Raw genomic sequence first — 15,541 nt, forward strand, 5'->3', positions numbered from 1 at the left:
ATTTCCTTTTCCTCTTGCCAGTTAGTTGCCAAGTAAGTGTTTATTCGGTTTTTAGATTGAGGTCCTATTAAGGTTCTAGCCACGTTAAGTGCCGAAAATTTAATCAAAGAGAAGTGTGATTGAGAAGGAAGCTAGATGGTGGTCAAAAAGTATGCATGTAAGAGACTGAGGGTCCAAATGTATTGAGCATTCATTTAACAGTGATGCGTCGAGCACCTACTGTGTCCCAGACACTGTTCTAGTCACCGGAGATAATGTAGTAAGCAAAAGAGACCACCATTTCTGTCCTCAGGAGCTTCCGTTCTTGAGAGGGGAGACAGACAGTTACGGGATAAGTAAATAAACACAGAGTTTGTAAATGGTGACAAATGCTATAGAGAAAAATAAAACGAGGAAAGGATATGGAAGGTTAGGGACAGAATGCAAATTCTAATAAGATGGTCAGGAAAAGCCTCACTGGGATGAGGTGAGGGAAGAAGGTCTCGGGCTTTGGAAACGGTCCGTGCAGAGGCCTTGTGGGAGCAGGCTGGCATCCTAGGGAGACAGCAGGGAGTCAGCAGCTGAGCAGCGAGTGAACAGGGAAGAGGTAGCAGATGAGGGCAGAATGGCAATGTGGATTGTGTCAGGCCTTGCAGGCCATTGTTGCGGACTTCGGCCTCTGTCTGCGTGAGTTGGGAGGGATCTCATAGTGACTTCACTCTCTGACATCTCGTTATCGTCCATAATTAGTATTTTTGTCCGGGAGCCATTCCTTCTCAAACCACCTGTCAGTAGTTAGAAGCTTAAATGTAAATGTTCTTAAATCTTTTTGTTTGGAAATAAGATTTATATTTTCGCCAGCCTTCGAACTAAAGTTATACGAAAGTCAATTGCTATGTCCCTACAAATGTATAATCTCTAGTTTTGTACATTATAAGATGATGTACCCCTTCATGGAAAAAGAACCGTTCTGCATGCTTTATGTTGCCGCAATACTTTTTACTTTGGCTATTGTATCAAGTGCCTGTTGTTTTCAAAAATTGTGTCGGTTACTTGCATCGTGCTGGACTGTGCATGTATCTTATGCTTGTTTATGCTGCTGCTGCTAATTGTACTTGCCCTGCTTCGTTTCTCAGGTATAAAAATCGATTTCTAAAAGTGGTTTCCTGCAGCTAAAACTCTGTGCTGTTTTGTTTTTGATTAGCATCTTCCAAAGTACTAAAGAGCATGTGTGAGAATTTCTACAAGTATTCAAAGCCCAAGAAAATTCGGGTATGTGTTGGAACCTGGAACGTGAATGGTGGGAAGCAGTTTCGCAGCATAGCTTTTAAGAATCAGACACTCACCGACTGGCTTCTCGACGCGCCCAAGTTAGCTGGCATCCAGGAGTTTCAAGGTTTGCTTTTTGTAACAGGGATTCCCCTAATAAATCCTGTGACTTATTAATCTATCAAACAAATGTAACACTTCATAATATGCCTTACTCTCAAAAAGAAACTTGGCTTTATAAGGATGAAGGCCAGACCTTTAAAGGTAACTACACAAGGAAGAAAAACTAGTTCTGTTTTTATTCTTTTAAACTGACACACAGCAAGCTTATTTTGTGAGTGATAATTTTTTAAACCTAGTACATTCCATTTTTCAAATCTAGTTCTCTGTTTAACTAAACAGATAAGAAATATTTAGGGTAGATTAAGAAAAATCTTTCAAAACTTGTTGTAACACGTGTTGGCACTTGATAATTTAGCGGTACTGATTTTTCCTTATAAAACCTTGGTCGTCATTCAGCCGCCAAGCTCTTAACAGCCCGGACCAAGCACTGAGCTGATGATGCTTTTAAGATTTTAATTAGGATTATGAATGTGGGCCGCCTTCTTTTTTTTTAAGTCACTTTGAATTCCTTTCTAAAATAATACACATCTAGCATGTATCATGAATAAAAGCGAAGTGCAGGGGTACCTGGGTGACCCAGTCAGTTAAGCATCTTGACTCTTGATTTCAGCCCGGGTCATGATCTCATGGTTTGTGAGCCCACGTCGAGCTCTGCCCGGTCAGTGCTGTCTTCTCTCTCGTTCTCAAAAATAAATAAACTTAAAAAAAAAAAAAGTGCATAGGAAAAAATGTGAGATGCAGATTTTCTTTTTTTAGTTATCTCTAATCAGTCACATCTTAAACCCTAAGGTTTTCCCCAGACTTTTATTGAAACGATCTTTTTCACTTACATTGAACCTACCTTGAAATTATAGTTGTTGTTGTAGTAGTGATAATATTAGAGGAGCAGCTAACACTACAGTTCTCTAAGTGCTTTACATCTATTCATTTATTTCCTATAACAGACCTACTGCACAGATACTGTTATTATTCCAATTCCACAGATGAGGAAACCGAGTCACAGTAAGGGAGGCAACCTGCCCAGGCTCACGCAGCCTGGTTGGTAATGGCAAGTCAGGATTTGAACTCAAGGCAGTTTGGCTCCAGCTGGGTCGCACTGGGTCACACTGCGGCTTGTCTGGGAATTTGGGCAAGTTGCTTAGGTTCTCCAAAGCCTCAGTCTTTTTTCTGTACTAAAGGGTAAAAATAATCTGTCTTCTAAAGTGCATGGTAAACGAGTTGATGCATGTATAGTCCTTGCACGTAATAGCAGTCAATAAATATTTTTGTTATTTTTCTCAGTCTAATACTATTTATAGGCCCTTTCTAGCTACTTCTCCTTTCTGAGTCCTCGGCCACCCAAGTCCCCCTGGGCCGCTTATCTCAAGTAGCTTCTGTTCTCTTTTCGTCCTTGTCTATTAGGAGAGAGCTAATGGCTGGAACAGAGGGGTACATCTTAACCCCTGGATCTCTTTTAATTTTCTTGGATTCTTCCACGTAGGACATAGTAAAAAGGTCAAGCCTCTAGTTTTCAAATTTGAATGTGAAAATTCCTGTGTGTTACCTTTTGATTGGAGATGATTTCTCAGTCACTCTGTGCCTTTTCTGAAGAATCCCTTTACTCCCCCTTTTATTCTCTTCAGCTTTTGCAAAGTGGCTTGCTTCTCTGATGCCCACTCCCCCTGACTTTTATTCTCTTCAGCTTTTGCAAAGTGGCTTGCTTCTCTGATGACCATGTGCAGTTTAGCAAGAGTTCTTTCAAAACGATTTCTGAAAGGACTCAAGGATCTTCAGAAATAACAGTCTTAAAGAAGAAAACTTAGGAGGCCTGAATGGAAGCTAAATTTAAAGTAATTTTGACCCATTCGTTGGTTTTGCCTACAATTTGAAGTTGGTTAAACATAAAACACAGAAATGGACTTTATGAGGTCTGGCATTGATCTTAGTTGGACTGGGTGGGGGCGGGTGCCGTTTGACTAAAGCTATATTTTTAACAGTTTTTCTTGGATGCTTAATTGTAGATAAAAGAAGTAAGCCAACTGATATATTCGCAATTGGTTTTGAAGAAATGGTAGAGTTGAATGCTGGAAACATTGTGAATGCAAGGTAAGCCGGCAAGGTCATTTTCTAGTTGAGGGACATGGAAGGCAGATAACTAAGTAGTTGTTACAAAGATAGATTGGGATAATATATGTAAAGGTGCTTTTTAAACTGCAAAATAGAATTCTCAACCTCTCTGGTCTTAGGATCTTTCTACACTCTTAAAAATGTTGAAAATCTTAAAGAATTTTTGTTCATGTGGGTTATATCTCTAGATAGTACATTAGAAATTTAAAAATGAAAATTTCAAAACATTTAATTCTTTAAAAAACAATAAACCTATTACATGTTAGCATAAATAATACATTTTTTTCCTGAACAGTAATTATTTTCCAAAACAAAAATGTCCTGAGAAGGTTGGCTTTGAGTGTAGTTTTGCACATCTTTTCATTTCTGGCTTAAAACAACTGAATTCTCACATCTACTTCTGTATTAGTCAGTTACAATGTGTTGTTTTGCTTGAAGTAGATGAAGAAAATCACATAAATAACGTAGTCGGAAATGGAAAGAATTTTATAGCCTTTTGAGATAATTTCTTCTCTGATACTACACCAAAGCTCAACAAACAGTTCCTTAAAGGTTAGTTCAGGAATCTGGACTAACCTTATGGAATCTGAAACCATAGCAATGAACTATTTGTGCTCTGTTATACAAGAATTCATTGGTCTATTTTTTTATCCTTGCATGATTTTGAAACATCATGTATTGGTCATTTTGAAAATATTAGTTCACTGAGTTATGTCGATCTTCCAAATCTTGGCACATTTCATTATATCAATGCATGATATTGATTAGCCTCATTACTGATCTCATCAGCAAATTCTTCAAATGTTTGGAAGCTATTAAGTTCTCAGTAGCAGATACACATTTTCCAAAATTTTCATTTTTGCTTGAAAAATGTAATCATTGGAAATAAATACTATTGGTTGTTTCCCTTAAAAGGCAGGTTCATTTAAAAAATGTTTGTCAGATAACCCAAGTCTGAAGAACCATAGTCTGTCTGTCATTAGTCCTTTCAAATAAAAATGGTTTTCCATGAAAAATGGTAGCAGTTCAGCTCTCTGCTCAAACAATCAAGTGCTTCTCCAAACATCACACTTCAATATGAAGCAGAATGGGCCTTGTGCATATTTCCTGTTCATCACAGATATGACTTAAGGATTGAACTTTGATCAGATTAATGACATTTAGAAAACGATTAATAACATTTCCTGCTTCAACAGAGATATTCTTATGTGAAATGGCATTTTTTTAACTGCAAGTACATGGCGGTAAAGACTAATGAATCATCCTAGTACAGTTCGGTGCCTGGATTCATGTGAAGACGTCAGCCATTTTACTCATTGTTACTTTTGCACCATCGTGCAAATATCCATCCACATCGTGAAAAAGGCAAAAAAAAGGTCTTAGTATTATAAAGATAGTTTTGACCTCATGGGTTTGGGGGAGTCCCAGAGGTGTTCCCAGACCACACTTTGAGAACTGCTGTTCTGAAGCCTTATTACAAATGCAAATTACTTAAATGGAACTTAAAGCTTAAGTGTTTTATTTTAAGAAAGTATGCTTGCTTTTAAAGTTGAACAATTGCCCATCTTTTGTGACATTTTTAAAAAGATTTTCAGAGTAAAATTATGAGCTGAAATAGTATGAGATAGTCATCAATCTTGCAAATGACATTTTTTTCCTTAGCTTTATTTTTTTTAATTTTTTTTTAAATCTTTATTTATTTTTGAGACAGAGACAGCATGTGAGCAGGGAGGAGCAGAGAGAGAGAGGGAGATACAGAATCCGAAGCAGGTTCCAGGCTCTGAGCTGTCAGCACAGAGCCCGACGTGGGGCTCAAACCCACGAACTGTGAAATCACGACCCTCATGAGCCAAGGTCGGACACTTAACCAACCGAGCCACCCAGGCGCCCCTTTCCTTAGCTTTAAGTAAATAACATTCACTCAGGGAAGTAGAAAAGAAACGCAACTGCATTCATTTTGCTGATTTGAATCTCTTTCCTGAAAATACATATTCAGGTTTTAAAATAGAGCATACTCTTATTGTTCCTGGTACCAAATTGTTCAATTGATTATCTGTCTAGAGTTTAATCAAATTATTCCTTAGTAAACTGGTGATTATTCATTTCTTTAACCAGTATCTGTTGAGCACCTACTCGAGGTGCTAAAGATACATTAATGAATAAAACAAAAATCCCTACCTTCATGAACCTTCTATTCTAGCTGAAGAGACAGACGATAAACAGTAATTGTAATATGTAAATTACCGGCACGCCTCAGAGATACTGTGGGTTCAGTTCCAGACCACTGCAGTCAAGCAGATATGGCAATAAATCTAGTCAAATGACTTTTTTGGCTTCTCCGTGCATACAAAAGTTAAGATTACCCTATACGGTAGTCTGTTAAGTATGCAATAATAACATTACGTGTAACAGACAATGTACACATCTTAAGTAAAAAGTACTTCGCTGCTAAAAAATGCTAATCATCATATGAGCTTCCGGCTGGTCATAATCATTGACCGCAGATCACTGTAACAAATATAATGAAAATGAAAAAGTGTGAAACATCATTAGAATTATCAGAATGTGACATGGAGACATGAAGTAAGCAAGTGCTGTTGGAAAAATGACACTGATAGGCCTGCTTGACACAGGGTTGCCACAGAGCCTCAATCTGTCAAAAACAGAGTATCTGGGAAGCATAAGCAAGCGAATCACAATAAGACAAGGTATGCTTGTATGCGGTGTGATAGAAGACGGTCAATGGACCGGGAAATAAACAGAGGTAGAGGGCATCAGGCACGTGGAGTTGCGGGGCTGGGGGGTGGCCTGAATGAATGATCAGGGTAGGGTTCACTAGAAGATGACCTGAGAAGTAAGCTGGATAAGGAGATGAAAAGCCATCATTCTCTTTTCAGAATCCGAGTGGCGGTGGGGGGATTCTGGTAGGTAGAGAATCCATGTGCTGGCTTTGTATTTTGGAGGTGGTGTGGCGGTGTTAGATTAGATAAATGGGCGTGGTGTCATGTTCAGGCTTACCACTTATCGTGTGTGTGACCTGGAACTATGAGAGACACCCTTTGGCTCTCCTTTAGAGTTTCTTGGGGGTTCTTCGGAGGCTCAAACTTACTACACTGAAAATTTATAAAGACTTCAGCATTTACGCTACCTTCTTTGTATGAACTGTATTTCAGAGAAAATAGTTGAGAAAAATTCTTTATAGAGGAATTCTAACTTAACTACAAATGCCTATGGAATGCTGAGATTATAACATCAACATCACGCAACCCCTGATGAAATAATGGCAGTGATCGGTAGATGCTAAAACCTTAGAAGGATTAACGGGGGGACTTTTCATTGTAAAGACTTGATTAGAGGGGCACCTGGATGGCTCAGTTGGTTAAGCGTCCGACTTCGGCTTGGGTCATGATCTCACAGTTGGTGAGTTCAGGCCCCATGTCGGGCTTTGTGCTGACACCTAGGAGCCTGGAGCCTGTTCCAGATTCTGTGTCTCCCTCTCTCTCTCTGCCTCTCCCCCATTTGCACTCTCTCTCTCTCTCTCTCTCAAAAATAAATAAACATTAAAAAAAAAAAAAAGAGTTGATTAGATTGTCACAGTCTGAACAGTGGATCCAGTGTCACAGCACAGAGATTATGTACTTCTGCTTTGATGCAAGTCTGACTGCACTAACCATGAGGTTATTTTTGCCAAAACAAATAAATAAATTTAAATGAGTTTCTTAAGCTTCTGCATTAACCAGTGTAAAGTAAATATGAGAGTTAGAGGGACAAGTGAAGATACTATGAAGACACATCCGTCAAATCCAGACTGTTGAACATTTTACGGCAAATGGCCCAACTTCTTTAAAAAATAAATAGTATTTGAAAGGGGGTGAGGTGGGGAGGGTTGAGGGACTATTAAAGATTCAAGAGATATAACAAGCAAATGCAGTGTGTGGGCCCTATATGGATCCTCTTTTAAAGAAATCAACCACGAGAAGACATTTTTTTAGATAATTAGGGAAATTTAAATACGAACTGATAGTGCTAAGGAATTGTGTGATGATGGATGGCATCGTGATTATGTGAAAATAAAAATGCCCATTACTTTAGATGATGTGTAGTGAAGTATGTGTGGGTGAAATGGCATGTGTCTTGGGATTTGGTTTAACATATTCTAGGTCCACGCATGCGCGCGCGCACACACACACACACACACACACACACACACACACAAAGTGGGGGAGGGGGTTGGAAGAAAAAAATGGCAAAATGTTGATAATTGTTGAAGCTAGGTAATAGGTAGAGGAAAAAGTACAGCTTGAGATTACTCAAATGGTGAGCACTCGTTTCATAAGTAAGCTCAGGTTTTCTTTGTGAAAGAGTAATAGACTTGGAAGTGTGGCGATCTTTTGGCTAAATTTCAGGTTTTTCTTTTTAAAGGAAACAAAAACAGCTTACGTAAAGATGTCAGTGTTGGTGTGGATTTCGGACTGTTGGGAGAATTACTAAATTTGGGTATATAAAGATGTAATTGACAGTTGTCTTGTAAAATAGGCTATTTTGTTCATATCTTTTAAAAAGATTCCCTTTGTAATGTTTTCTGGTAGCACAACAAACCAAAAGCTCTGGGCTGTGGAACTGCAGAAGACCATCTCCAGAGACAACAAGTATGTGCTGCTGGCTTCTGAGCAGTTGGTGGGCGTCTGCCTGTTTGTTTTTATCAGACCCCAACACGCTCCCTTCATCAGGTCAGTGAACAGGGCGCTGTGCGCAGGCTCTTTGCCACCCTCGAGTAGCCAGAAAAAGACCTGGAATGTGTGTTGCTTCGGGGAAACAATTACTCATGCATCTTGTTCTTAAATGTGTTTTTGATGAAAGAGTCACCAGTCATTCCGTCACACCGTCTCACAGCCTTGTCCTTGAACTACAGCTGTACGTTTGTGTCCTAGACCTTCCTAATGTCTTATGCGCACAGAACTGTGTTGGCAGCTCGGATCTTGGACTCAGAGTCCTTTGTTTTAAAGGGACGTTGCGGTCGACACCGTGAAGACCGGAATGGGAGGCGCCACTGGAAACAAGGGGGCCGTTGCCATACGGATGCTGCTGCATACAACCAGCCTCTGCTTCGTCTGTAGCCACTTTGCTGCGGGCCAGTCCCAAGTCAAAGAAAGAAACGAAGATTTTGTAGAAATAGCGCGAAAGTTGAGTTTTCCAATGGTGAGCTCATACTGCTTGTTCTTGAAGGTGAAGCTACAAAGTGCACTTTAACTTGTTCCAAATTCTCTGTCAGCTTTTGAAAATTTAAGATACTTCTTAGAAACATCAACGATTTTCACCTAAATAGATGCTTCATGTGTTCTTAGTCTGGGGTCACATAAACAGGGCGCGGCCGGCGGGGGCGGGGGAGCGGCGAGCATATCTGAGGCAAAGAAATAGTGGTAAAACATGTTTCATATTGACCGTTTAGATCTAAAATGCTTCTCCTTGCCTCCAGGGAAGGATGCTGTTTTCCCACGACTACGTATTTTGGTGTGGTGATTTCAACTATCGCATTGATCTCCCTAATGAAGAAGTTAAAGAGCTCATAAGACAGCAAAATTGGGATTCTCTTATAGCAGGAGATCAGCTTATCAATCAGAAAAATGCTGGACAGGTATACACATACTTAAGATACTTGCGTTGAGAAGAAGGGGATCTTTTGTTATGAAACATGCTTTCCTTAATCACAGTGTTGCCTTTTTTTTTTTTTTTTTTTAACGTTTATTTATTTTTTTGAGACAGAGAGAGACAGAGCATGAACGGGGGAGGGGCAGAGAGAGAGGGAGACAGAGAATCGGAAGCAGGCTCCAGGCTCTGAGCCATCAGCCCAGAGCCCAACGCGGGGCTCGAACTCACGGACCGCGAGATCGTGACCTGAGCTGAAGTCGGACGCTTAACCGACTGAGCCACCCAGGCGCCCCTGTTGCCTTTTTTAAAATCCCTTGGAGTCTATACTTAACTACATATCTCAGGTTTAATAGATATAGAATTACCTTTCCTTAAAGACAGAAAAGAAGAAAGGAAGATTCATAATAACTCCCAGGAGGAAAAATATATTAAGTCTCTGTAAGACTCACTTTTTTTTTTTAATGTTTATTTATTTTTGAGAGAGAGAGATGAGATAGAGTGCAAGCAGGGGAGGGGTAGGAAGAGAGGAAGACACAGAATCTGAAGCAGGCCCAGAGCTGTTGGCACAGAGCCTGACGTGGGGCTCGAACTCAGGAACCACAAGATCATGACCTGAGGTGAAGTCAGACACTTAACTGCCTGAGCCACCCAGGTGCCCCAAGACTCTCTTTCAAGTAGAAGAGAATACATTTTTGATTCTTTCTTTTTGAGTAATAGTGGATTTAGAATCTTAGTCTTCAAAGCTACTGTTTTTTTAATGTTTGTTTATTTTGATAGAAAGTGAGAGAGAGAGAATGAGCAGGGGAGGGACAGAGAGAGAGGGAGACAGAATCCGAAGCAGGCTCCAGGCCCTGAGCTGTCCGCACAGAGCCCGACGTGGGGCTCGAACTCACAGACTGCAAGATCATGACTTGAGCCAAAGCCAGAAGCCCAACCGACTGAGCCACCCAGGCGCCCAATATTTTTTTTTAAGTAAGAGGTGATTAAGGCCACTTGATATCGTGCCTTCGTGACCATCTGACTTAAATTCTAACACTTTGGGCCCCACTTCACATTTTAGGCCTTATTTCCTCATTTGAGAATAAGACATCAGACTACATATATGATTTCTAAAATCTGTCATAGTTTTGGTTTTTGTAGCTTAAAGGTCTGGTAGAGTTCCCTTATCCACATTTTTGTACTTGGCTTAATCAGAGGTCAAACAAGTGGCATGAACAAGTCCCAGGTTATTTTTTCTTACCATTTGTTCCATTCAGTTAGAAGTGTTCATCTGATGGACATAGATTTTGTGTGAATCTCCAGCATATAGTAGACACGTAGCGAATGGCTGCCTGAATGAAAACAGAACTTTTTTTCTAATAACTTACTTTGTATGTTTATTTTAGATTTTTAGAGGATTTTTAGAAGGAAAAGTTACCTTTGCTCCAACATACAAATACGATTTGTTTTCTGACGACTATGACACCAGTGAAAAGTGCCGCACCCCTGCGTGGACAGACCGTGTCCTCTGGAGAAGAAGGAAATGGCCTTTTGATAGATCAGGTTGGGAAATGGACTTCTTCATTTAAATGAGCTAATGCAAATTTTATGAGGAAGAAGGGAATGATATAAATATCAAGGGAGGAGGGCTGTTTTTTTTTAACAAAGGTTTGCTAGAATAGAATAAATAAAATTTAAATATAAAACAGTTTTTAAAATATTCTCAGACTTGCTTATAATAATTTAATTTTTTAGTGTATTTTCTTTCCATAATTCCATATAAAGAGAAGTGAGGAAATTTCATTTTTATGAAATTTCAATGAAAATTTCAATTGAGTGCTAACAAAGGTTTTTAATTTGAATAACCAATATGGTTTGTAAATATTATGAACTGCTGCTTGTCTGTTGAATTACTTATGAAACACTATTTGGCTTTTAAGTACTCTCAGAAATAAAGCCTTATCTTAATTTTTACTAAGTAAAGCATAAAGTGATAATTCAACCAAAACACCTTTCTAACTTAAAGGTATCTGGACTTCCCGCCGATTAACAAGTGTATCAGGGATCCCAGCCTCAGACAACTGAAGCCAGTAAAGCGAAGAAGCTTGCTCCTTGCTCCCCATGATCTGTCACGCGCCTGTGGTTTTATTTTTGTTTTTGTTTCATTCTGACTGCAGCTGAAGATTTAGATCTTCTAAATGCTAGTTTTCAAGATGGAAGCAAAATCCTCTACACGTGGACTCCTGGCACTTTGCTGCACTACGGAAGAGCCGAGCTAAAGACTTCTGACCACAGGTTTAAACAGTCTTGGTATTTCTAACCGTGCTTGAAATTTACTTGAAATCCATCCTTTAGTAAACATTTCTAACACATCCATCTCCCTTTATGCCTTAAGGCCTGTCGTTGCCCTGATTGATATAGATATATTTGAAGTTGAAGCCGAAGAGAGGCAGAACATTTATAAAGAGGTGATTGCAGTTCAAGGTCCACCAGATGGGACAGTATTGGTCTCAATCAAAAGTTCTGTCCCAGAAAATAATTTTTTCGATGATGCTTTGATCGATGAGCTTCTGCAGCAGTTCACAGATTTTGGTGAAGTTATACTCATAAGGTGAGTAAAATATTTATTGTCCAAAAGCAGCTCATGACTCATAGATGTTTTCTACATTAGAAATTACCTTTCTATTGTTTGAACAGCATTTGAGTACAGTAGACCCTTGAATAATGTGGGAGTTAGGCACACTGACCGCCATGCAGTCCAAAATCCACTTAGAAGCTCTGAGTCCCCAAAGACTACCAATAGCCTACTGTTGACTGGAAGCCTTACCAATAATGGAAACCGTCAACTAACACATATCTTATGTGGTGTATGTCTTATATACTTACAATAAAGTCAGCTAGAGGAAGGACAATGGCGTTAAGGAAGTCATAAGCAAGAAGACATACATTTACGGTACTGTACTGTGTCGAGAAAAATCCACGTATAAGGTGACCTGTGCAGTTCAAACCTGTGTTGTCTGAGGGTCAACTGTATTTTTATTTCCAAATTACAGGAAAGTCATACTATAGAAATGTTATTTCAAAGAGTTCATAGGTTTTGAAACTGAATTACGTTTATAGAGTTTAAAGCTGAATAGTGAAAGTTTTTATGAACAATTGATGAACAAAAAATATGTGCACTTTGGGACACCCGGGTGGCTTAGTCAGTTAAGCGTCTGACATCGGCTCAGGTCATGATCTCACAGTTGGTGAGTTCGAGCCCCACGTCGGGCTCCGTGCTGACAGCTCAGAGCCTGGATCCTGCTTCAAATTCTGTGTCTCCCTCTCTCTCTTCCCTTTCCCCATTCACACTCTGTCTCTCTGTGTGTCTCAAAACTGAATAAACATTAAAAATTTTTTTTAAAAAATGTGTGCACATTTAGGTGTGGTTATATATATCATACAATGTATAACAAAGCCCTATGGCAAAATGAAGCTGTGATCACTGTTTTATTTTATATATATATATATATTTTTTTTTTTTCAATGTTTACTTATTTTAGAGAGAGAGAAAGAGAATGAGAATGAGAATGAGCCAGGGGTGGAACAGACAGACAGGGAGACACAGAATCAGAAGCAGGCTCCAGGCTGAGCTGTCAGCACAGAGCCCGACACAGGGCTCAAACCCACAAACCGTGAGATCATGACCTGAGCCAATGGCGGATGCCCCACTGACTGAGCCACCCAGGCGCCCCACACTGTTTTATTTTTTTAAGGAGAGTTAGGAGTAAAGCAGAGTGACTTTTCCTCCCTTAGTTTAAGAAATTTGATGTTTTAAGTAATTTTAAGTACATTTGATTTCCAACTAACAGAGAAGGCAGCACAATCCGATCAGTCAGGAGTCATCCAGTCCAGTCTTCGTTTCTGTTATTGACTTACCCATCTGCCTTTTGCAGAACCAGATGCTTCTTCCCTGGTTTAAAAAACATGTTCTTTTCCAAGTGTCCAGCAGTTCTGAAAGACTGCGTGTGTTTGAATTTCATACGGAAGGGACTTGACTCCTTTCTGTGCTTTGCATCTACTCAGTTAGGTATGTTTTGTAGATATTTGGTGGGCACATCTCTGTACTGGGTGGCCCAGTCCACAGATTGAAGATAGTGTGCTTCTGTAGAGCAAGAAGCATGCCGAAGAAACCTGGAGTCCTTTCAGAGAGGAAATGAGCAGATACAGAAGAAATTGCATTTATATTTCCCTCAGATCTTCTAACAAAGATCTACCCCAAAGCTTGAAAACAAAACAAAAAAATTTCTAAAATCCTAAGGCATTCGGAAGTATATAGTGAAATCTCCAGGTTTACAGATGACAGAAAGCTTGGCCAAGTATAGAAAGCCAAGTTACCAGGAGCCTGATGTGGGCAGCCGAGGAGCAGGTAAGTGTCCTCGTGAGCAAATGCAAATTATGGAACTGGGCTAGAGAGAATAAAGGGTGAAGGACTCTGAGACAGGAAAAGGACCTGTCTTTATAATTCAGTCTTGAAGCGGGGCGTCTGGGTGGCTCAGTCAGTTGAGCATCCGACTTCGGCTCAGGTCATGATCACATGGTCTGAGTTTGAGCCCTGTGTCCGTCTCTATGCTGACAGCTGGGAGCCTGGAGCCTGCTTCGGATTCTGTGTCTTCCTCACTCTCTGCCCCTCCCCCGCTCATGCTCTTGTCTCCCTCTCTGTCAAAAATCAATTAACATTAAAGAAAAAACAGTCTTGAAGGAACTTGGTGTTAAATTGGAGCCAGAAGCTTTCCCCAAAGTGCTTGTCATCTTTAGAAAAAGTATTGGTAACAAAACAAGGTATTACCCTAACATTATAAAACCATGCATGCCTCCACAGGTGGAATATTCTGGTTGTCACACACCTTCAGGCAACCAAATTAGAATAGAAAAAGCAGACAATGGAAGTAAACAAGGAGAGGACTACTGTCGCCAGTAAGGCTAAATTGATCATTACCTTTTGTTCTAGAATAAGACTATGGTTTAGGAGTGACTGAAGTCCTTTATATGTAAATAAGACATTCCCTGGAAATGTGAATGGGACAAATTTAGGTATTTGTATTAATTGGGGGGAAAATCTAGAAGTTTTTACCCTAGTGAAAATAGGAAGAAAATGCAGCTTCTCAAAGACCTACATATACGTATGTGTGTGTGTGTGTGTGTGTGTGTGTGTGTGTGTGTACACACATATATACATACATATATATATACACACACATATATATATATACACACACATGGATACTGTATATACATGGATATTAAAACCAAAATCTCTTGTTAAACATTCATAAGGAACACATTGCTAATTAAGGATAGGATCAAGAAATTAGCACTGCCATATGACCACAAATGCTTTGGTACCACTATCAAAAAACAAACACAGTAGACCCCCCCACCCCCCACCCCCTTATCCATGGTTTTGGTTACCTGAGGTCAGCTGTGGTCTGGAGGCAGATGACCCTCCTCCTTATGTAGCATCAGAAGGTCACTAGTAGCCTCATGTTACATGGCAGTGCCTACATCACTCACCTCACTTCATCTCATCACGCAGGCATTTTATCATCTCCCATCCTCACAAGATAAAGGGTGAGGACAGTACGATAAGATATTTTGAGAGAGAGACCACATTCACATAACTTTTATTACAGTATTTTGTTACGATTGTTCTATTTCATTATTCATGTTGTTAATTTCTTACTGTGCCTGATTTATAAGTTAAACTTTATTGTAGGTATGTAGGTAGAGGAAAAAACAGTATGGATAGGGTTTGGTACAATCTGCAGTTGCAGACATCCTTTGGGGGTCTTGGAATGTATCTTCCATGGATAAGGAAGGGGGGGGGGACTATTGTCAATGTTTGGAGTCGGGAGGACTAGTGCAGCATAAGCGCAACCTTATAGTAGTGATTATAACCTTTGGAGGAGAGATCTTCTCCATTGCCAACAGTATGAAAAAGATCCCCTTCGTAGTATTTAGATAGGAATGATGTTCTATGTCTTTCAGATGGTGGCATCTTGCAGCTTAGTAACTTAACATGCCAAGGAAATTGAGTCACTTATCTTGGTCATATTTGGGTGATTGTAGAAATCTGTAGAAATCAGGCCTCTGATTTAAACAGGATAAAGTACTTGTTCCTATTTCTCTTTTTAGCCTCTTCCTCTTAATATCCATAAGGCATGCTTTGGAATCCTAGCGTGTGTGTGTGTGTGTGTGTGTGTGTGTGTGTGTGTGTGTGTGTGTACGCACGCGCGCATGTACGTGCACATATTTTCCCCTCATCTTTGAAAAATCTGCAGGGATTTCTGATCTTGATTTGTATAATCGGGGAGTAGTCCAATGTGTAAAATTGTTTCTATAAATAAGACTGATAATGTTTTTGTTTTACTCTTTTTTGTGCGATAACATTATTACA

At 39.7% G+C, this 15,541-nt stretch overlaps 1 protein-coding gene across 3 annotated transcripts in view; it reads left to right on the forward strand.

Annotated features, from left to right (window-relative positions):
• The window catches only part of SYNJ1 (synaptojanin 1), an 89,907-nt gene that overhangs the window by 49,265 nt on the left and 25,101 nt on the right, over positions 1–15,541 (forward strand). For all 3 annotated transcript variants that reach the window (XM_049627917.1, XM_049627916.1, XM_049627918.1), the window contains 8 exons: positions 1,184–1,375; positions 3,372–3,456; positions 8,067–8,207; positions 8,484–8,676; positions 8,954–9,112; positions 10,512–10,668; positions 11,283–11,400; positions 11,501–11,716. In XM_049627917.1, the coding sequence (XP_049483874.1) occupies positions 1,184–1,375; positions 3,372–3,456; positions 8,067–8,207; positions 8,484–8,676; positions 8,954–9,112; positions 10,512–10,668; positions 11,283–11,400; positions 11,501–11,716 (1,261 nt within the window). The remainder of the gene's footprint in view (positions 1–1,183; positions 1,376–3,371; positions 3,457–8,066; positions 8,208–8,483; positions 8,677–8,953; positions 9,113–10,511; positions 10,669–11,282; positions 11,401–11,500; positions 11,717–15,541) is intronic.

The sequence above is a fragment of the Panthera uncia genome, chromosome C2, assembly GCF_023721935.1.
Source record: "Panthera uncia isolate 11264 chromosome C2, Puncia_PCG_1.0, whole genome shotgun sequence".
In the NCBI taxonomy this organism is placed as follows: Eukaryota; Metazoa; Chordata; class Mammalia; order Carnivora; family Felidae; genus Panthera; species Panthera uncia.